The sequence below is a fragment of the Nerophis ophidion genome, linkage group LG09 (assembly GCF_033978795.1).
Source record: "Nerophis ophidion isolate RoL-2023_Sa linkage group LG09, RoL_Noph_v1.0, whole genome shotgun sequence".
Classification (NCBI taxonomy): Eukaryota; Metazoa; Chordata; class Actinopteri; order Syngnathiformes; family Syngnathidae; genus Nerophis; species Nerophis ophidion.
The window spans coordinates 29,437,585-29,459,730 of record NC_084619.1 but is presented as its reverse complement, the minus strand read 5'-3'; the positions used below and the strand labels follow the sequence as shown (position 1 = coordinate 29,459,730).

The 22,146-nt window shown below is 39.9% G+C and overlaps 1 protein-coding gene across 1 annotated transcript in view; it reads left to right on the top strand.

The window, feature by feature from the left end:
• Positions 1–15,332, top strand: part of vwc2 (von Willebrand factor C domain containing 2) — a 149,339-nt gene extending 134,007 nt beyond the window's left edge. The window contains exon 4 of the mRNA XM_061910762.1: positions 14,563–15,332. Within this exon, the coding sequence (XP_061766746.1) occupies positions 14,563–14,714 (152 nt within the window). The 3' untranslated portion in view covers positions 14,715–15,332. The remainder of the gene's footprint in view (positions 1–14,562) is intronic.
• Positions 15,333–22,146: the final 6,814 nt, after the last annotated feature.

Genomic DNA, 22,146 nt, shown 5'->3' with positions numbered 1-22,146 from the left:
GATGTATTGCAGTCGCTAGTCCAAAGTCAACAACAACAGGTGTGTGTCCATGAAAGACAAAAAGGGAGTTTGTTGTGTCTTCACTGCGCTGTCCTTCGGGAGAGTCTCGAAGCCAGGGAAACAATCCAAGTTAGAATGTTTTTTATTCGGGTGAAAATAAAATTTGCTTTTCACTCCAAAACGGTCTATGACTGGTCCTCAAAACTGCGGCGTCGACAGTCCGATGTAATCCACAGTTCTTCCCGCATCCTCCAATCATTTGTGGCAGCTTTAGGGTACTTTGAAGACTGACAGCAACTTGCAATTTGTCAACAAACCAGAGCAACGCTTACTCCAATCAGCAGATGTCCTGTTGTCATAATTCCGAATAAGTGGATATCTTCACGTCCTCGACAGAAAAGGGTCGCCAGTCACGCGGCACTCCTTCTCCCAAGAGTCCGTCGTATGTCCAGCAACAACCGCTTCGTCACGACAGCAGGTTCCCCCAAACCCAAGATCTTGTCAATTTTGTTGAGGCCAGTTAAATAGTTCCAATGTTTAGATTTGAAGAGCAGTGCAAAAAGAAGCAACAAGAAAGTTAAGAGAAGACAAAACAAAGAAGCAAGCAGGAGAGATAAGGGAGAGGAAAGGGGAGCGTCCACCCTCGATGAGTACCAGATAGAAAAAATAATAATAAAATGTACTTTGTTGCATCCATCTTCGTCTAGTTAGGGAGGTGACCAAGAAACCAATGGTCACTCTGTCAGAGCTATGGTATTCCTCTGTGGAGAAAGGAGATTATTCTAGAAGGACAACCATCCCTGCAGGAATCCACCAATCAGAATTGTCAGACGGAAGCCCTTATTTCGTAAAAGTTTTTCAAAATGCACCTGAAAGACTCTGAGACGATGAAAAAAAAACAGATCTAGTCTGATGAGACAAAGATTGAACTCTTTGGTGTGAATGCCAGGCATCATGTTTGGAGGAAACCAGGCACCGCTCATTCACCAGGCCAATACCATCCCTACAGTGAAGCATGGTGGTGGCAGCATCATGCTGTGGGGATGTTTTTCAGCAGCAGGAATTGGGTCCGAGTAGAGGGAAAGATGAATGCAGAAATGTACACAGACATCCTAAATGAAAACCAACACTTCCCATCCAATCTGATGGAGCATGAGAGGTGGCGCAAAGAGGATCGGAAAACATTTTCCAAAGATAGGTGTGCCGAGCTTGTGGCATTGTATTCAAAAAGACTTGAGCCTGTAATTGCTGCCAATAAAGTCTTGGGCAAAGGCTGTGAATACTTAGTGTATATGCATGTAATGTTTTAGTTTTTTATTGATATAAATTTGCAAATGAAATAAAATAAAAACTTTTCACATTATCAATATGAGTTATTGTCTGTAGAAATATGTGCACAAAAACTATGTATTCCATTTTGGAATAAGGCTTTAACAGAAAATAATGTGGAAAAAGAGAAGCGCAGTAAGTACTCTCCGAATGCTCTATGTGTGCGTGTGTGCGTCCATAGGGCAGCATAATACTGATTACCTTGGAAAGTTAGGCTTTTCCGTAGGTTTTACTGCATTTTGTACATGTTCGGCCAAGTTCCATCTTCAATTTGAAATTAATATGAATTGATTGATTGATTGATTGATTGATACTTTTATTAGTAGATTGCACAGTACAGTACATATTCCGTACAATTGACCACTAAATGGTAACACCCGAATAAGTTTTTCAACTTGTTTAAGTCGGGGTCCACGTTAATCAATTCATGGTACAAATACATACTATCAACATAATACAGTCATCACACAAGTTAATCATCATAGTATGTACATTGAATTATTTACATTATTTACAATCCAGGGGGTGGGATGAGGAGCTTTGGTTGATATCAGAACTTCAGTCATCAACAATTGCGCCAACAGAGAAATGTGGATATTGAAACAGTGTAGGTCTTATTTAGTAGGATATGTACAGCCAGCAGAGAACATAGTGAGTTCAGATAGCATAAGAACAAGTATATACATTAGAAGTACATTTGAGTTGTTTATAATCCGGGGAGATGGGATGTGAATGGAGGAGGGTATTAGTAAAGTGTTGAAGTTGCCTGGAGGTGTTGTTTTAGAGCGGTTTTGAAGGAATATAGAGATGCACTTACTTTTATACCTGTTGGGAGTGCATTCCACATTGATGTGGCATAGAAAGAGAATGAGTTAAGACCTTTGTTAGATCGAAATCTGGGTTTAACGTTGTTTGTGGAGCTCCCCTCGGTGTTGTGGTTATGGCGGTCATTTACGTTAAGGAAGTAATTTGACATGTACTTCGGTATCAAGGAGGTGTAGCGGATTTTATAGACTAGGCTCAGTGCAAGTTGTTTTACTCTGTCCTCCACCCTGAAGACTATAATCATTGCGATTGCTGATTACATGTAGAAATACTGTAGCTGTGTAAACTTGATGTTTGTACAATCAAGAGTTTGTAACTCATGGTTACACTGTCTTGTTTGAAATAAAATCAACAGTATTTCCGTCTGTTGGTGACGTCAGCAGGCTAAATGTGGATAGTCCAAAATGTACCTGAAACTCAGTCTGCCATCAGAAAAAAGAGCTTAAATATATATATATATATATATATATATTTTAGGGTAGGTTTTATCCGGAGACATTGTTTTTAGGTCCAGAACTATGAAATAAGTGCCCAAGTTTACAGTGTTAGAAAGGCCCTTTAGGTATAATTCCTATAGTATTGTCCCTTGAGAAGATATAATAAAAAAGGTTGCTGAAATGTGAGGGTTGTACTCAATTTTGTAAGCATGAAAACAGTACTGCACTGCTATTTATTTTTCTGTGTGTTTTTTCATCAATGTTATTACTGTAACGTAATATACACATGACACAATGACAGGACAGGCTACAATATTTGGGAACTGTAGCAAACAACTTTATAAGCTTATGATCAGTGTGGTAGCCGTTTTTGTGTTATTCATATTTCTGTACTCCTGCATGTATTAAGTTAAATTAATTATTTGTTACTTGATGAATTCTTGGGCCTAATGCGCTGCTGCACTTTGGTGGTGGTCATTGTGATGATGATTGATGAATACTTGGCCCTACTGTGCTACTGCACTTTTGTGTTGGACATTATGGTTTTGGTAGCCATTGCTGTGTTATTTATATATTTCTAGTACTACATATATTAGTAAGTTGAATTATTTTGTCAATTGTCATGAAAATGTGTTTGTGTAAGCTTCCTCTACTTACAGTCTCACAGAATCACGCTGGAAGTCAGTTGCGCAGAGTTTACCGGGTTTTTAATGTTTTCACAGCTCTCCAACAGATATATATGCTCCCGTCCAAAACCTAGTAACTCCCTTCTAGCTGATTTTGCGAAAACAAAGGAAAACCAATCTATCTTGATGCTGTCTTACAAAGATTTAAAAAGTCATCAAACGTATAGATGTTTTCTTGAGCTTTCATTTTCTTGCCGATTGAGCCATGGATTGAATCTGCTCTCATGAACGTGTGCCCTTTCTCCAGATATTTTATCACAATCTCGGGTGGGCCCCATTCTGTGTTTGCACATTGGGCAAGAGCCGTGTACAGCGTCCAGTTTTTATTTTGACCTCCACAGTTATCTGCCCAAAAGAGTATGCAAGGGGAAGAATCAAGAACAATACATTTAATGAAGGTGCTTGCAACGTCCTGGGCCAATCTTCCAAATATCCCCTCGTGCCATAATATCACATAATCAGGTTGACCGTCGGCCCCCATTCGTGCAAATGTCTCATTAAAGACAATAAGGCGACTGACAAAGAAGCACCGATTGGTCCTTGAGATACTAGGTTTTTCTGTTGTATCTAAGCGGTTATGTGGTAGTTGCTAGGTCCTGCCGTGCGCGTAACAGCTTACTTACGGAACAAATTACAATATCTCATTCACTAATGTAAAGCATATCACCTAGGAACTCCAAAATTATTATCAGCTCAGTTTTGACCAAAATTTAGTTACTGGGTTTTGCCTTTGGACGGGAGTATGTTTGTCTTGACTTTTCAGTCGCTCCAATTCTCTTCCTCCTCCTGCACCCGGCCGCTCATGGTTAAAGACAACAGATGATTAGATTAACGCGTACCCCTTGTGCAATATTAATGAACTGTCAGCTGTGTCTCGCCGTCAGCACATGCCATGCCCCCCCATCTGATGGCGCTCTGTTTTCAGAACCATGGACGGAGGTGGTGACGTTTGCTCCTGCAAGCACGCTGATCACATTCCCTTTTCACAGTTTAATGTATTGCAAGTTAATTTATTGAATTAGAAAGTGGCATTTACATTGTGTTTCATTTACAGCGCCTGTGAGGGGAGCATATATGGGCTCACAGTTGAAATTGATTGGACAAAAAATGTCGGGTTGAGAGACTGGTGGTGAAAAAAGTTTTTGACCACTTCTTACGCCACACTTGAGCCTTACTTTTGTTTATAGTTTGTATGCAGTATAAGTTGTTTTTGTTCACCTTGGATAGACTGTTGGAATGAAGACCTTTCTGCAAGTAAAGCAATTTTTCGAGAAACTTAAATTGGAGTCGGAAGTGCGTACTTACAAGCTGTAGTTCACTCATGAACATGATACAGGTAAGCTATACTGATATTATACATTTTTTCATAAAGGCTGATCTGCTTTGAAGCAAAGCTGCTTGTCATTACACCAAATGTTACCCACAACTTGCTCATTGTATATGACAATTTAGTTCTAGATGTACTGGGAACACAAAGCACATTTTCAGTACTTCACTGAGCAATAAGATATCAACTTCACAGTCTGGAAAGGTGATTTAACAAAAAGCAACATCAAACAAGGTTGGAGCAACAAAGATCTTTTTGGGAAAAATTGTCTTTTCTTTTCTGCAAACTTGATCTAACAATGCCTGCATTGGAAGTAAAGGAACTTCACTTCTTTCATCGTCTCAGATATGAGAATTTTGTTAGTGGGAATCCACTGTTTGATAATTACAATGTGTTTTCATGTTTACAAGCACAATGACACACCTTCAACCCACACTGCTGTGCATCTTTGGGAGATGATAAGTACATTATTTCTCAAGATTTAGCTAATGTTTTTTTTTATTTTTGCTGTTAAGTAGATATCCAAGGTTTTAGTGTGTAAGTGTAAACACAGTTATGGATCCCTTGTGTAAGGCTAGATGGATAAAGCTTCTTTATATACAACAGAAGGGGGCTAATTTGTGGTGTCAAGAGCCTGCTAATGGCTGTCCAACGCTACCGCATAAGCAGACCTTAATCATTTGGATGATTCATGGCAGTTTGAATGTGAAAATGTCACAGTGGAAATTCCACCTTTTAAGCGAGCCTTGTGAAAACTAATGCATTCTGTAAACGCCTTCGCCATTGGTTTGCTTCTGATTACATGTTGTCAGAAAAGGTCACAACATGGCATCTCGACATTCCTTAAAACAATTTTTTTATGTGCATGTGCCCATAATGAATTTTTTCATGGTGCTACTCATGAAAACACATTTGAGAAAGTCCAGATTGCGGCCAAAATTATAATCACGGTTATTTTTGATCAATATCCGAATCAAAATTCACACATTGAAAGAAAATGTAAGACCAATGTCTTTGAAAAATATATCGCTCTTGAATAACCACTAGTAGTTAATACTAAGATCAATGTTTGTTACAAAACTAAATGTGGGATATAAATAATAGTGGAAGTATAAGTGTTTGAATATAGCATATTATTGTAACAAATGTTTAACCAATAAGTGTACAGGGATCTTTCACTATTGTTTGTCTGTCTTTACTGCGTATATATTTGAACAGTGTTCATGTTGTGTACAAGGTGTATTTAAAATATGTTGTGAAAAAGAAATGTCATATTTCTATGAAGCTCAAGATCAGAGCCCGATGTCTCCTGGTTTTACTACATCTTGTTTTTGAGATTGTTTATAGGGGCAACTTCAGTCTAAACCCTTTCGGTGCGTATAATTGTCAATTTATGAATGTAAAACTATTTGTTTATTTTGTTGACCACTGACCGAAGAAATAACAAACTAAACTAACTAAACATGGATTCATAATGTTCGGTTAAACACATTTTTACTGCCCTTTTTAATTTAAACAAACAATGTGAAGAAGGCTTTTATTTCAAAATGAAACGAAATTAAAAAAAATACATCATTAATAATAATGACCCAAAACAAAGGGCTAACAAAAACTAAATATTCCTTTGTAAAATGCAGCTGGGATAGGCTAAAGCCACCCCTGCGACCCCGACAGGGACGAGCGGTAGTAAATGGATGGATGGATAAACGGAGGGTAATCATAAATGTATGTAAAAGGTGGATGGATCTGTGGTCGCTGTTAAGACTTGCTTTTAGGTTTGTATGTACTTTGGTACTTGTACTCCATCTTGTAACTTTTTGTCGGTGCTTGGCTTGTGTGGCGGTCGGGCTCTGCGAGCAACCATAAGTCTATTTGGATAGTTAGCTTCCCGTCATGGGCGAGCGATTGTTGTTGTTAAAGGTGAGGGAGAGTGTTTTTAGAGCTGAAGCTGGTCGAAGAGTTGCTACAGTCAGCCTCAACGTGACACTGCAGATCAATGATTTGTTTGGCTGTGCACAGCGTTAGATGTGTGAGGAGTTTTTGTGAGATTAAAACGTAATGATAATTGGAGAAAAGCTGTCTTTACAACAAAGGCAGGATCTGTTTTAAAAGAAAAAATAAATAATAATAATCTAACGATCAACGGTATTAATGATAACTGAAGTGAAACTCGATGATTAGTATTACCGTTTTAAATTAAAATGATTGAAAAACCGTGATTGATAATTGCACTTTGACTGACTTGCACAGCAAGCTAACTTAAATGCTAAAATAAAAAGAAAAAACATAACGACATACCCCAATTGAAATTTAAGGCATGTAAAATCCGCATTTTTAAACGTTCATTTTACTTGCAAAATATCACTTCAATGAAATATCATTAAAAATATGATCAAGCCTCAAATTTTAAAGGAGGGTTCATATATTAGGGCACCAAGGCGAACATTATTTTCTTTTAAGGCAGGAGATATATATATATAATCTTAATTATTACTTTGGCCATAATTGACAGCCCTATATCTCATACATGAACACTATTTTCATTTAAATGGACAAAAAGTGCAGTTACTTCTTATGGCCATCAGGTGCCATCTTTCAAAATTATATATATATATATATATATCAAAATTATTTTATATACATATATATATATATATATATATATATATAATTTTGAAAGATGGCACCTGATGGCCATAAGAAGTAACTGCACTTTTTGTCCATTTAAATGAAAATAGTGTTCATGTATGAGATATAGGGCTGCCAATTATGGCCAAAGTAATAAATAAGATTATTGTTATCAATATAAAGCTGGGCGATATATCGAGTACATCGATATATCGCCCAGCCTTATATTGAGCGGGTTCGTCTCTGTGCGATATAGAAACTGACTAAATCGTCATATTCAAGTATATGTTTTCAGGCAGTAGCTTTTAGCTGCGGGCATTACACTACATGTGTCTCCCACTCTTTCTTGTCTCTCCTTCTCACAGAGACATACACAAGCGCACCCTCTTACACACGACACGCGTGCAACGTCACACGCCATCCCCAAGCAGTGAGGTAGCTACATGGGTATCATTAGCTGTGATGCTAAGGGTGCATTGCGAGTGGTAATACGAGAGAAAGAAGGTGCCAATCTGGTAAAAAATGGTCTACCCATCCACGACCAGAACGAAAAGCACACTGTTCCTGGATTCAAGGTTTGACTATCCCGCGTAGCCTCCTCTCCAGTACATCTGAATATACCTTACCGGGAAGGCTGAGGAATGTGATCCCACGATAGTTGGAACACACCCTCCGGTTCCCGTTCTTAAAAAGAGGAACCACCATCCCGGGCTGCCGGTTTCCCTTCTTTAAGAGAGGAACCACCACCCCAGTCTGCCAATCCAGAGGTACCACCCCCGATATCCACACGATGTTGCAGAGTCTTGTCAACCAAGACAGCCCCCACAGCTTTCCCCCCTGAAGCGGCGGTTGGTGGACCAGAATCGCTTCGAAGCCGTCCGGAAGTCATTTTCCATGGCTTCCCCAAACTCCTCCCATGTCCAAGTTTTTGCCTCCGCGACCGCTTAAGCCGTACTTTGCTTGGCCTTTCGGTACATGGCCAAAAAAACACAATAAAACTCTTTCTTCACCTTGACGGCATCCCTCACTGCTGGTGTCCACCAGCGGGTTCTAGGAATACCGCCACGACAGGCACCAACCACCTTGCAGCCACAGTTCCAATCAGCCGCCTCGACAATAAAGGCACTGAACATGGTCCACTCGGACTCAATATCCAGTGCCTCTCTCGTGACATGTTCACAGTTCTTTCGGAGGTGTGAATTGAAACTGTCTCTGACAAGAGACTCTGTTAGATGTTTCCAGCAGACCCTCACAATGCGTTTGGGCCTGCCAGGTCTGTCCGGCATCCTTCAACGTGAGCGTTGAAGTCCCCCAGCAGAACAAAGGCATCACCCAAGGAAGCACTCTCCAGTACTCCCTCAAGGGAATCCAAAAAGAGTGGGTACTCTGAGCTGCTGTTTTGTGCGGAAGCACAAAAAACTGCCAGGACCCGTCCCCCCACCCGAAGGCAGAGGGAAGCAACCCTCTCATCTACTGGGTTAAAGTCCAACGTGCAGGCTTTGAGCCGGGGGGAAACAAGAATTGCCACCCCAGCCCATCACCTCTCATTGCCTGCAACGCCAGAGTGGAAAAGAGTCCAGCCCCTCTCGAGAGAACTGGTTCCAGAGCTCTTGCTTTACGTCGAAGTGAGTCCGACTATATCTAGCCGAAACTTCTCCACCTCGCGCACAAGCTCAGGATCCTTCCCTCCCAGCAAGGTGACGTTCCACGTCCCAAGAGCTGGCTTATGTAGCCAAGGATCGGACTGCTAAGTGCCCTGCCTCCGGCTGAAGTCCAGCTCACACTGCACTCGACCTCTATGACCCCTCCCATGAGTGGTGAGCTCATTGGAGGGGGGAACCACGTTGCCTCTTCGAGCTGAGTCCAGCCGGGCCCCATGGGGACAGGCCCGCGTTCCAGGCACCCACCATCGTGCCCCACCTCCGGGCCTGGCTCCAGAGGGGAGCCCCTGTGACCCGCGTCCGGGAGAGGGAAATCTAGGTCCTCGAGTTGTACTTTTCATAAGGGGCTTTGCGCATCAGTTTGTCTGATCCCTCACCTAGGACCTGTTTGTCTTGGGAAACCCTATCAGGGGGCATAAAAGCTCCCGGACAACATAGTTCCTAGGATCATTGGGACACGCAAACTCCTCTACCACAAAAAATTGGCAGCTTAGAAAGGAGACTATATAAATATGATTCACTTCACTTTTCACGAAAGTAGTAACAGACTGGGGCCACAAAACATAACACAGCTTCTTAACTTTTCAAAGTTGCAATCATTGTTGAATGTTTCCTGTTACAACAAACAGAAATGTAGTATGCCGGTGTAACAGGAGCAGCCTGGTAAACATTGTATAAACTTCACATGCACTTTAAGAGCTGCACTGCACAGTGAATTACAGCCCATGTCTTGTTGCTCGATGGCTAGCTCTGCTCAATCAGTCTGCACTATTTACCTACCTGTCTATATATGGATTTTTATAAATGGGAAGTTTCCAGTTTTTTTTAAAGGTAACCCATGTACGGCATGTATTGCATTAAAACTGGTGTTACAAAATCCTAGTCTCTCTTTTGCCATATTCATACAAATATTGTCTTTTTCATGTGTTCATGTCCAATCATCTCTTGCTCTGTCGATTTGATTGAATCATGTGACTCGCCAGGCTGCCTGTTACGAGCCTCGCCCTGCGTTGGCATTGTTACGCTGATGTTTACTGAGTCTGCCGAAGCGAGCAGTCCGGCAGCTGTGTCGCTATGGCTGAGAGGAGGTTTTTTTTTTTTTTTTATTAAATATTTAAATATGAGAACAGGAAAACGCCGGGAAATGAGGGAAAAATACAGGAGTTCAACAACAAAAATGCAAGTTTTGATAAGAATGGTGGAATGACCACTGTAACACATGTGTATGTCTCCTTTAAAATAAATTAGTACTTTTCAGAAAATGCTGGTGCTTGTTTGGAAAAAATGTTCCATTGTTACATGTTTGTTGTTTGCACATAAGCCAGCATCGTTGAGAGTAATGGCAAAGCAATGTAAGTGATAGGGGTGCGGGAAAAAATCGATTCAAATTTGAATCGCAATTCTTACGTTGTGGAATTCAAAATCGATTTTCATTTTTTTACATCGATTTTTTTTTATTTCTTTTAATCAATCCAACAAAACAATACACAGCAATACCATAACAATGCAATCCAATTCCAAAACCAAACCAGACCCAGCAACAAAAATGAATATTGTCAACAACAGTATCAATATTATTTATAATTTCAGATTAGCAGTGATTAAAAATCCCTCATTGACATTATTAGACATTTATAAAAACAAAAAAAAGAACAATAATGTCACAGTGGTTACACTTGCATCGCATCTCATGAGCTTGACAACACACTGTCCAATATTTTCACAAAGATAAAATAAATCATATTTTTGGTTCGTTTAATAGTTCAAACAAATTTACATTATTGCAATCAGTTGATAAAACATTGTCCTTTACAATTATAAAAGCTTTTTAAAAAAATGTACTACTCTGCTTGCATGTCAGCAGACTGCTGAAATCCTATGTATTGAATGAATAGAGAATCCTTTTAAATTGGGAAAAAATCATTTTTGAAAAGAGAATCGTGTTGAATTAAAAAAAAATGTTTTTTTGAATCGAATCGTGAACCCAAGAATCGATATTGAATCGAATCGTGGGGCACCCAAAGATCCGCAGCCCTCGTAAGTGATATCAGCGAGTGTGGCTTTGATGTACGTCATGTAGAGAGGAGCACCGTTCACATTTAAACCGATACAGTACCAGTTCCCGTTAACAAGGAATCGATACCGCTACTCAACAGTACCTATTTTTGCAACTTTTGTGTTTTAATAAAAACTAATTGATAATTTTGGTAATAAAATCAAATTTTTTATTGCACCATTTAAAAATGAGCTGATTATGATTATTGGGACGGCATGGCTTGATTGATAGATAACCTGATGATTCCTGATTCAATCTCCAGCTTCCGCCATCCTTGAGCAAGACCCTTCACTCTTGCTCCTGATGGGTCGTGGTTAGGGCCTTATATGGCAGCTCCTGCCATCAGTGTGTGAATGTGTGGGTGGATGTGGAAATAGTGTCAAAGCTCTTTGAGTACCTTGAAGGTAGAAAAACGCTATACAAGTGTAACCCATTTAGTTTTCCAGTTGTTATATCTTCATTTATTGTGACATTTGTCTCATCTTCAAGTATGACATTAAGTTGCAATTACAGTTGGATAGTCAGTTCAGTCCTTGCTGAATTGAATTTCCGTTGTGCCCTAAAAAGTGTCAATACTGTAAGTACCATTACGCATCAGCTGTTTGATTGTAACGTGTATCTTAGTTTGTAGTTTTAATTAACACATTTGGAGTTGTTGAAATCGCCTTGTAAAATTGCTAATGCATGTCAGTAGCAAAGCCAGTGTATATAAGCATCAAGCTAGCGCATTTTTTGTAAAAGTTCAGCCTTTCTTTACTTAAGTTGGAAAGTTATTTGAGTACATTTCTTTGTTAGCATTGAACAATCCAACATCATCTAGAGGTAGTTTGCCTGAGTACACTCTCAATAGTGCTGGAGTGATCGCCAAGGGGCATTGTCGAGTCGGCAACCGGGCGTGACATCACACACAACCCAGGTAGCGTAGCATGGCATGGGTGCCCAGTAAGACCGGCGGGATTTGGTCAGTGCTAAAAAAAGAGTACCGAATTCAGTGCCCATCGCTAATATAGTGTACACTTCACTTCCTGACATCTTAAAGGCCTACTGAAATTAGATTTTCTTATTTAAACGGGAATAGCAAGTCCATTCTATGTGTCGTAGTTTATCATTTCGTGATATTGCCATATTTTTGCTGAAAGGATTTAGTAGAGAAAATCGACGATAAAGTTCGCAACTTTTGGTCGTTCTTAAAAAGCCCTGCCTTTCCCGGAAGTAGTGCGCGTGACGTCACAGATTGTCGGACTCCTCACATCCACCCATTGATTACAATCATGGACGCCATCAGCGCGAGCGATTCTGACCGAGAAAGCGACAATTTCCCCATTAATTGGAGCGAGGATGAAAGATTTGGGTTTGAGGATATTGATTGCGACGGACTAGAAAAAAAAACGAAAAAAAAGCAACAGCTCAGGGCGACGGCAGTGTGAGCGTTTCAGATGTGAAGTGAAGTGAATTATATTTATATAGCGCTTTTCTCTTGTGACTCAAAGCGCTTTACATAGTGAAACCCAATATCTAAGTTACATTTAAACCAGTGTGGGTGGCACTGGGAGCAGGTGGGTAAAGTGTCTCGCCCAAGGACACAACGGCATTGACTAGGATGGCGGAAGCGGGAATCGAACCTGCAACCCTCAAGTTGCTGGCACGGCCGCTCTACCAACCGAGCTAAACCGCCCCGATGTAGTTAGACACATATACTAGGATAATTCTGGAAGATCCCTTATATGCTTATTGTTGTAATAGTGTTTTAGTGAGATTTTAAAGATTGTAAAGTAAAGATTTTAAAGACATACCTCGAGGTCAGATGGCTGTGTTGAACACACTGTGTCTCAGATAGAAGCCGAGGAGCCAGGCTCACAGCTGCTGCAGAACGACGAATAATCCACGGATGTCTTCGGTAAGATATAAATCACAATTTCCCCATCCAAAAACATGCTGGTTGACGTAGAGAAAACATGTTCGCTTGACCGCTTTGCTTTCACAACAAACAAAGAAACGCCGGCTGGGTCTCGGTGCTAAAGACAGCTGGAATCCACCGCTTTCCACCAACAGCATTGTTCTTTATAGTCTCCGTTATTAAATAAACAAATTGCAAAAGATTCAGCAACACAGATGTCCAAAACACTGTATAATTATGCGGCTAAAGCAGATGACTTTTAGCTGTGTGTGTGCGCAGCGCTAATATTTCCTCACAGTCCGTGACGTCACGCGTACACGTCCTCATTCCGCGACCTTTTCAACAAGAAACTCCCGGGAAATTTAAAATTGCAATTTAGTAAACTAAAAAGGCGGTATTTGCGTGTGTTGCAATGTTAATATTTCATCATTGATATATAAACCATCAGACTGCGGTAGTAGTGTGTTTCAGTAGGCCTTTGAGAGTTAAGCTGGACTGTTACATATAAAATCAAACTCTATTTTCTTCTGAGATTTTTCTTTTGTTGGGTGTATTCATGGTTGGCTTACCGCTGATTTCCAAGAAGCCAACGTATCTCCTGTCTGTCAGTCACCGCACACAGTCAAACATGGGCTTCATCTTCCTTTCTTTTACTTTCCTTAGAAGTTATTAAACTATTTTCAAACATACACATTAAACCCAAATAGAGTGTTGAAAAAAACATGCAAAGGGAGCCACAACAAAGAGCTGCAGGTTGCAGACCATTACTACAGGTAGGCCTCGGTCAATAACAAATTTTGCTCGACGATGAATGTCTCACTAAATATAGCAAATAAATGATATCATTGTCAGCGTTATTTTAAGACCAAATGAAGTACTAATGTTATTATAGTATATATTACTGATAATGTAGCTATAATGTAACCTTTTAAAACACAATGAACATTTAATTCTCATTACTATTTTTTGCAATTGTAATTGAAAGGTCAATAACCTACTTTATAAAATTTTAACTTTGATAAGCTTTTTATGTAAAAAAAACCTAACAATACAAATAGAATGGACTCTCAAGCTTTGTTAGTAAAAAAAATTCACTTCAATAAATATTGTACAACTTGATTAATGTGATCAGACCAGGAGAGAGTGTTACCAAGAGTTAAGGCCAAAAGTTTCACCTTGCTAACCTGATTGATTGTTTGCCCAGCAATCTGTAAGTTTAGTAATGTGTTTGTAGCTATACTGAGTTTTGAACCAAAGACTATACTGGTGGTTTTAGTCGTATTTAAAACAAGTCTATTGCTAATCACCCATTCAAACACTACATTCAAGTCCTTGGAAAGGACAGTTAAGTTCACTTATGGTAGAAGCAGAATGATAATAATGTAGAATCATCAGCATACAATACCAAATTGGATTTTTCAGTCACTAGAGGGAGATCATTTGTAAAAATGGAAAATAAAAGTGGTCCCAGGCAGCGGCCTTGCGGAACCCCACATATTAGACTATTTCTATTGGACACTGTGCCATTTAAATAAACACGGTGAGTTATGTCAGCTAAATAGCTCTTTAGGACCAGAAATAGCCAATTGAATATATACGCAAAAAAAACCTTCAATGCCAGACCTGGCTTATAGTTTTTTTGTCCTGCCTCTTTTTTGTCCCATGCGGATGTATTCCCCGGCCATTCTCATTTTCCACTCTTCTCGCTGCCAACAGGACCCAACTGCTTTGCTGACACAACTGTGATACCTGCCGGACGAGAGGTGAAGATCGACGAGTGCACAATCTGCTACTGCACATACGAGGAGGGCACCTGGCAGATCGAGCGTCAGGCCACCTGCAGTAAGAACGAGTGTCAGCGTGGTTAGAGATTGGCACGGCGAGCAGAATGTTGGCATGCGACACCAGCACCGATCCACGTAAACACTTGGCCTTTCACCCAGACTTCCGGTCATCAGGGTTCAGCCTGCAGCCTGCGACCGGCTCCAAAGGCTAAGCAAAGGCTTTTATGACGATTTATAATCCACACACAGAATCTCTATTTATCTATGTAGTGAATTGTTTAATAATATATACTCTGTAGGGGCAGGCGTCATTATGCGGATCTAATTGTAGTATTTTTATAGGCTCTGCATTTTAATGAACCATGGCATGGACTGCAAAAAAACACAACAGAATGTACAGAAAACACCGGCTGTCTTTGGAGGCGGCCACCTTCATGTCTCCATAAGCCTGACAAATGCTCACACCGATTCCTTAACGATCGCAGTGCAGTGCCCCGTGCAGCCCGTCAGCTGGAGAGCTTTGCTGTTCCGAGGCAATGGACTACGGAGCTGAAAGTGATATAAAAGATAGATTGACTGTCTACGACTTGTGCTGCGTTCTTTTGTCTGTTTCCAATGTGCTTTGATTTTAAAAGTGCTTTTTTTGTAACATGGTGCTGTGTGATCCTGTTTCAAATAAACGCCAGTCTGTGGCTCTGCGGGTGCCCGCGTCATACTTCCGATAGGTCTGCATGCAACCGGGTGCTTGTATCCAGACTCCCGCATGAACGCAATTGTTTGACGTAACATGGACATCAGAATCAAGGACAACAAATAAAGAAGAAAAACATATGGGGGAGCCCTGAATGTGACAAACATGAACCACTCATAAAAGTAAAAATGTTTTGTTTCAGCCTAACCGTATATTTTTAGAAAATACTGAATGTAGTATGAAAATATTTTATTTTATTCACTGAGCCTTGGCGGAGGTCTGGGTGATGTTCTAGTTAAACGTGGTTATTAAAGATTGCATACTTAAAAGTGGCCCAAAAATATCGCAGCATACAGTATATTTCATCTGTTGTCTGTATTTTGTGAAATTGTCCATAAACCATTGTGCTTTAATTGGGTACTTAAAAAAATATTTTAAATTGTAATCCTTGGGAATGACGTAGACCAGGGGTGTCAAATGTAAGGCCCGCGGGCCAAATCAGGCCCGCTAACCGGTTTTATTCTGCTCGCGGAATGAGTTTCCTAAGTATAAAAATGAGCCGAAATTTTTTAATGAAAGAAACTGCTGTTCTAAATGTTTCCAGGAGATGTCGCAATAGCAATTATTTTGTATCTATGTAGATCAGGGGTCTCAAACATGCGGCCCGCGGGCCAATTGTGGCCCGTGAGAAGTTATTATATGGCCCGCGCTATGATATGACAATTTAGTGTTGGTGCGGCCCGCAATTTAATATGAACGGCGCTTGATAGGTCATGCTTGCCAATGTCCCCAATTTTCCCAGGAGACCCCTTAATTTCAGGGCACCACTTCTCTCGAAGCCCCTGTCAATTTTTACCAGATCAACAAAATTCAGGGAGTGCCATAATGGCACTTTAACACCCCCTACATCCTGAACTGACAGCGTGCAAGCCCAGTTGTATGTTGCATTTGGCCATGCGAAACGCACGTGTGTTGATGCAAGATATATTTGATCAACAGCTACACACATCACACTAAGGGTGGCCGTAAAAAAACTTTTAACACTGTTACAAATATGTGCCAGACTGTGAACCCACACTAAACAAGAATGACAAACACATTTCGGGAGAACATCCGCACCATAATACAACATAAACACACCAGAACAATTACCCAGAATCCCATGCAGACCTAACTCTTCCGGGCTACAATATACACACCCCCGCTACCACTAACCCCCCACCCTCCCTACTTGCGTCGGTTGAGGTGTTGTATATTGTAGCCATGCAAGATGTTCTGGGTATTTGTTCTCTTGTGTTTAAGTTGTGTTAGGGTGCTGAAATTCTCCCAAAAAGGGTTTGTCATTCTTGTTTGGTGCGGGTTCACAGTGTGGCGCATATTTGTAACAGTGTTAAAGTTGTTTACACGGCACCCTCAGTGTGACCTGTATGGCTGTTGAACAAGTACGTCTTGCAGCCCAGACGTTGTTCTGCACAAGTGTCACACTACATGATACAGAGCCGGCACATTGGTTGGGTGATATAAAAGCGTGCGCGATGACATGTAGTGGAGCATCAGTCTTTTTTGGGGGGTGTGTGTACCCCTGGAGGTACTTGAAGGTATGCCAAAGGACATGTGAGATTTATTAAAAACATTCTAAAAAACAGCAATTCATAAATCCTTTATACATATGTTTATTGAATAATACTTCAATGAAGTATGAATGTAAGTTCATAAACTATGGAAAAATAATACAACAATCCAACATTCAGTGTTGACAGCTAGACTTTTTGTGGACATGTTCCATAAATATTGATGTTAAATGTTTCTTTTTTTGTGAAGAAATGTTTAGGATTAAGTTCCTGAATCCAGATGGATCTCTATTACAATCCCCAAAGAGGGCACTTTAAGTTGATGATTACTTCTATGTGTAGAAACCTTTATTTATAATTGAGTCACTTGTTTATTTTTCAACAAATTTTTTACTTATTTTCATATCTTTTTTTCCAAATAGTTCAAGAAAGACCACTACAAATCAGCAATATTTTGCACTGTTATACAATTTAATTAAATCAGAAACTGATGACATATTGCTGTATTTTACTCCTTTGTCTCTTTTTTTCAATCAAAAATGTTCTGCTCTGATTAGGGGGTACTTGAATTAACAAAAATTTCACAGGGGGTACATCACTGAAAAATGGTTGAGAACCACTGTTGTAGAGGACGTTAAAGGCAGTGCAGTCACGGCAGCCCTTATAGTCCTACTGTAATTAGATTTTCTTATTGAAACGGGGATAGCAGGTCCATTCTATGTGTCATACTTGATCATTTCGCAATATTTCCATATTTTTGCTGAAAGGATTTAGTAGAGAACATCGACGATAAAGTTTGCAACTTTTGGTCTCTAATGAAAACCCCTTGTCTGTACCGGAAGTAGCAGACGATGTGCGCGTGACGTCACCGGTTGTAGGGCTCCTCACATCCGCACATTGTTTACAATCATGGACGCTAGCAGCACGAGCGACTTTGACCGAGAAAGCGACAATTTCCCCATTTATTGGAGCGAGGATGAAAGATTTGTGGATGAGGATATTGATAGCGACGGACTAGAAAAAAAACGAAAAAAAAGCGAGTGAGAGACACCATGGCAGCCGTGGGGATGGCAGGAATACTCGGCCATCCCCAACAAGGGATAGAGCCATACGGTTTTGAACCCGACGCTGACTTTCAGAAAAATTGTGTGTAAATTATGAAATAAAACTTTGTATTACATTGTGTTCCGGACAAGAATACTAAAGGCTGAAACCTTCCAAGAAGATTGCTCGTAAAACTCCATTCGGACTTCCAGGCGGACAGATGGCAGAATCTGCCCAACTTCCTCAGGAACTCTTTTTGAAGTATTTTTACAAACTCTTTCTTTGAGCTACTTTATGGGACCCTCTTTGAACAATTTTATGGGACTTTCTTTGAACTGTTCGGGAACCAAAGGCAACGCTGGTCACGACCCACTTCCCTGAGGAAGCAGCTGAGAGGAAGGGGGTGGGGGGGTTAGATAAAGAAGGATGAGTACGGTCTTGGGGCAGAGCTTGGTGCAAACTGTACAAAGTGTGCAGTGGCCATGTCTCTCCTCAGATTCGGAGTCCAAATTTAATTGTGTCTCTGTTTGATTCTTTGCCTTTTGTCTTGTCTAATAGATGTCATCAGTGTTTGAACCAGATAATTAAACTGTTTATTAAAGATTGAACTTCTGCAATAATGAAGCTGTTTTGTAGCAACAATTCAAAAATCCTTTATAAATATATTTATTGAATAATACTTCAACAACATATGCATGTAAGTTCCTAAACTTTGAAAAGAAATACAACAATGCAATATTCAGTGGTGACAGCTAGATTTTTTGTGGACATCTTCCATAAATATTGATGTTAAAGATTTCTTTTTTTGTGAAGAAATGTTTAGAATTAAGTTCATGAATCCAAAGAAGGCACTTTAAGTTGATGATTACTTCTATGTGTAGAAATCTTGATTTAGAATTTAATCACTAGTTATTTGTATATCTTTTTTTCCAAATAGTTCAAGAAAGACACTGAAATTCAGGAGTTTCCCGGAAAAATCGTGAGGATTGGCGAGTATGTTGCTAGGGCGGGAAAGCCGTTCATAGAAGGTGAATTCATTAAAAAGTGCGTGTTAGATTTTTTAAGAAATCTTTTCTTGCGGCCCAGCTTCACCCAGCTTCTGCATCCAGTGGCCCCCAGGTAAATTGAGTTTGAGACCCCTGATATAGATGATGCTACATATGTAAAAAATAAAATGAACCACATGTTAGTGTACCAGTAGTGGAAAATGATCAAACTACATGAATAACATCCTGTAATTTGATTCTTATATTATCTTTTTATCATGATAATTGAAAATGAACACCAATGAGTTGACCGGTTAACATTATCACATAATTTATTCAGAAAGTATAAATAACGACAAATAGAGGTCCAAACCCCGTTTCCATATGAATTGGGAAATTGTGTTAGATGTAAATATGAACGGAATACAATCATTTGCAAATCATTTTCAACCCATTTTCAGTTGAATATGCGACAAAGACAACACATTTGTTGTTCAAACTGATAAACATTTTTTCTGTGCAAATAATCATTAACTTTAGAATTTAATGCCAGCAACACGTGACAAAGAAGTTGGGAAAGGTGGCAATAAATACTGATAATGTTGAGGAATGCTCATCAAACACTTATTTGGAACATCCCATAGGTGTGCAGGCTAATTGGGAACAGGTGGGTGCCATAATTGGGTATAAAAACAGCTTCCCAAAAAATGCTCAGTCTTTCGCAAGAAAGGATGGGGAGAGGTACACCCCTTTGTCCACAACTGCGTGAGCAAATAGTCAAACAGTTTGACAAAAACGTTTCTCAAAGTGCAATTGCAAGAAATTTAGGGATTTCAACATCTACGGTGCATAATATTATCAAAAGGTTCAGAGAATCTGGAGAAATCACTCCACGTAAGCGGCATGGCCGGAAACCAACATTGAATGACCGTGACCTTCGATCCCTCAGACGGCACTGTATCAAAAACCGACATCAGTCTTTAAAGGATATCACCACTGTCACTAAATACAGTTAGTCGCTACATCTGGAAGTGCAAGTTAAAGCTCCACTATGCAAAGCGAAAGCCATTCATCAACGACATCCAGAAACGCTGCCGGCTTCTCTGGGCCCGAGATCATCTAAGATGGACTGATGCAAAGTGGAAAAGTGTTCTGTGGTCTGACGAGTCCAAATTTCAAATTATTTTTGGAAATATTCAACATCGTGTCATCCGAACCAAAGGGGAAGCGAACCATCCAGACTGTTATCGACGCAAAGTTCAAAATCCAGTATCTGTGATGGTATGGGGGTGTATTTGTGCCCTAGGCATGGGTAACTTACACATCTGTGAAGGCACCATTAATGCAGAACGGTACATACAGGTTTTGGAACAACGTATGCTGCCATCTAAGCGCCATCTTTTTCGTGGACGCCCCTGCTTATTTCAGCAGGACAATACAAAACCATATTCAGCACGTGTTACAACAGCGTGGCTTCGTACAAGAAGAATGCGGGTACTTTCCTGGCTCACCTGCAGTCCAGAGCTGTCTCCCGTCGGAAATGTGTGGCCCATTATGAAGCGTAAAATACGCTGTTGAACGACTGAAGCTCTACATATAACAAGAATTGGAAAGAATTCCACTTTTAAAGCTTCAACAATTAGTTTCCTCAGTTCTCAAAAGTTTATTGATTGTTGTTAAAAGAAAAGGTGATGTAACACAGTGCTGAACATGCCCTTTCCCAACTACTTTGGCACGTGTTGCAGCCATGAAATTCTAAGTTAATTATTATTTGCAACAAAAAAAAAAAAGTTTATGAGTTTGAACATCAAATATCTTGTCTTTGTAGCATATTCAACTGAATATGGGTCAAAAAGGCTTTGCATATTATTGTATTCCATTTATATTTACATCTAACACAATTTCCCAACTTGTACGGAAAAGGGTTTTGTAGAACACTACTAACCGCAACATGTAAGTGTAAAAAAAAAAAAAAAACAATATTATGATTTGTACATTTTCAGAATGTGCTTGTTTTATTTTTAAACAAAGAAAACCATCTGATGTTGTCTTTATTTTTATGTTATGGTGCCGTGATCTTACCAGTCTGGCCCACTTGGAAGTAGATATTTCTCCATGTGGCCCCCAATCTAAAATGACTTTGACACCCCTGACATACACCCTTGTGACCTTTTCAAAATGTGCAATTTTATTGTTTATTTTTCGATGCATTCCATTATTATATACATTGATAGGTCATTGTTATCGCTATTATTCTTGGCTAAGTGCAAAAATGGGGGTTTTACTCTCCAAGCCAAATGTTTTTTTTTTTTCATTTCCAGCTTGAGTCTATCAGCACATTGATTCCGACGTTTGATTACCTTCTTTAGCTACATGACTCTTGGCAAGGTCAAAATTATTTGCAATTGTTGTCAGTAGGATACAGTGCCATTGCACAACAAGTACAATAACCATTTTTGACATTCCTTTAAAACTCAGCATTATTATCTGAGTTAAAAACACTATTTTCTACACCTCCAAACAACAGTCTGGTACCGTTCAGATCAATTGACCTCAAATGTCAATACTAACCAGACCAAAGACACAGAGCAGTGGTACCATCTCAGCAATAAACATGCACAAACTACAAATGTTAAAGAAAAAAACAAATAGGTAGTGCTTTTGCATAAAATTCCATACACACAGTATTAAGCAACGTATTTAGCCTTTTTGTTGGGAATATTTGCTGACAAAAATTCTAGTGTGAGTGCAAAATAAACTGCATGGTCTACCCCGCCTTCCACCTTAGTGCAGCTGGGCTTGGCTGCAGCAACCCACGCGACCCTGAAAGGGACAAGAGTTAGAAAATGGATGGATGGATAATAAAAACTGTCTCGCATTGTACATTTTCTTACGCCTGGATCATTCCAGACACAGCATCACAACACAGCCTTCCAGAGCTCACTTTCGGCATACTAAACATAAGTTTTGTTGTCTAGACAACACTTATAAATCGCCTGGGAAAGGTGGTTCATTATATTATATTTGTCTGCTGCATATTCCACAACATAACAAAACAGAACAGGCTTGACCGTTGGAGCATATGTTGTCATGTACTGTATGTGGAGAGAAATGAGTGTCTCCCTGTATAGTCCGTGCAAGACCTCATTTAAATAGGGCGGTCCATGCCTAAATTCCTTTACCTTTTACAACACATCCCCATATTTATTACTAAATATTTTTCA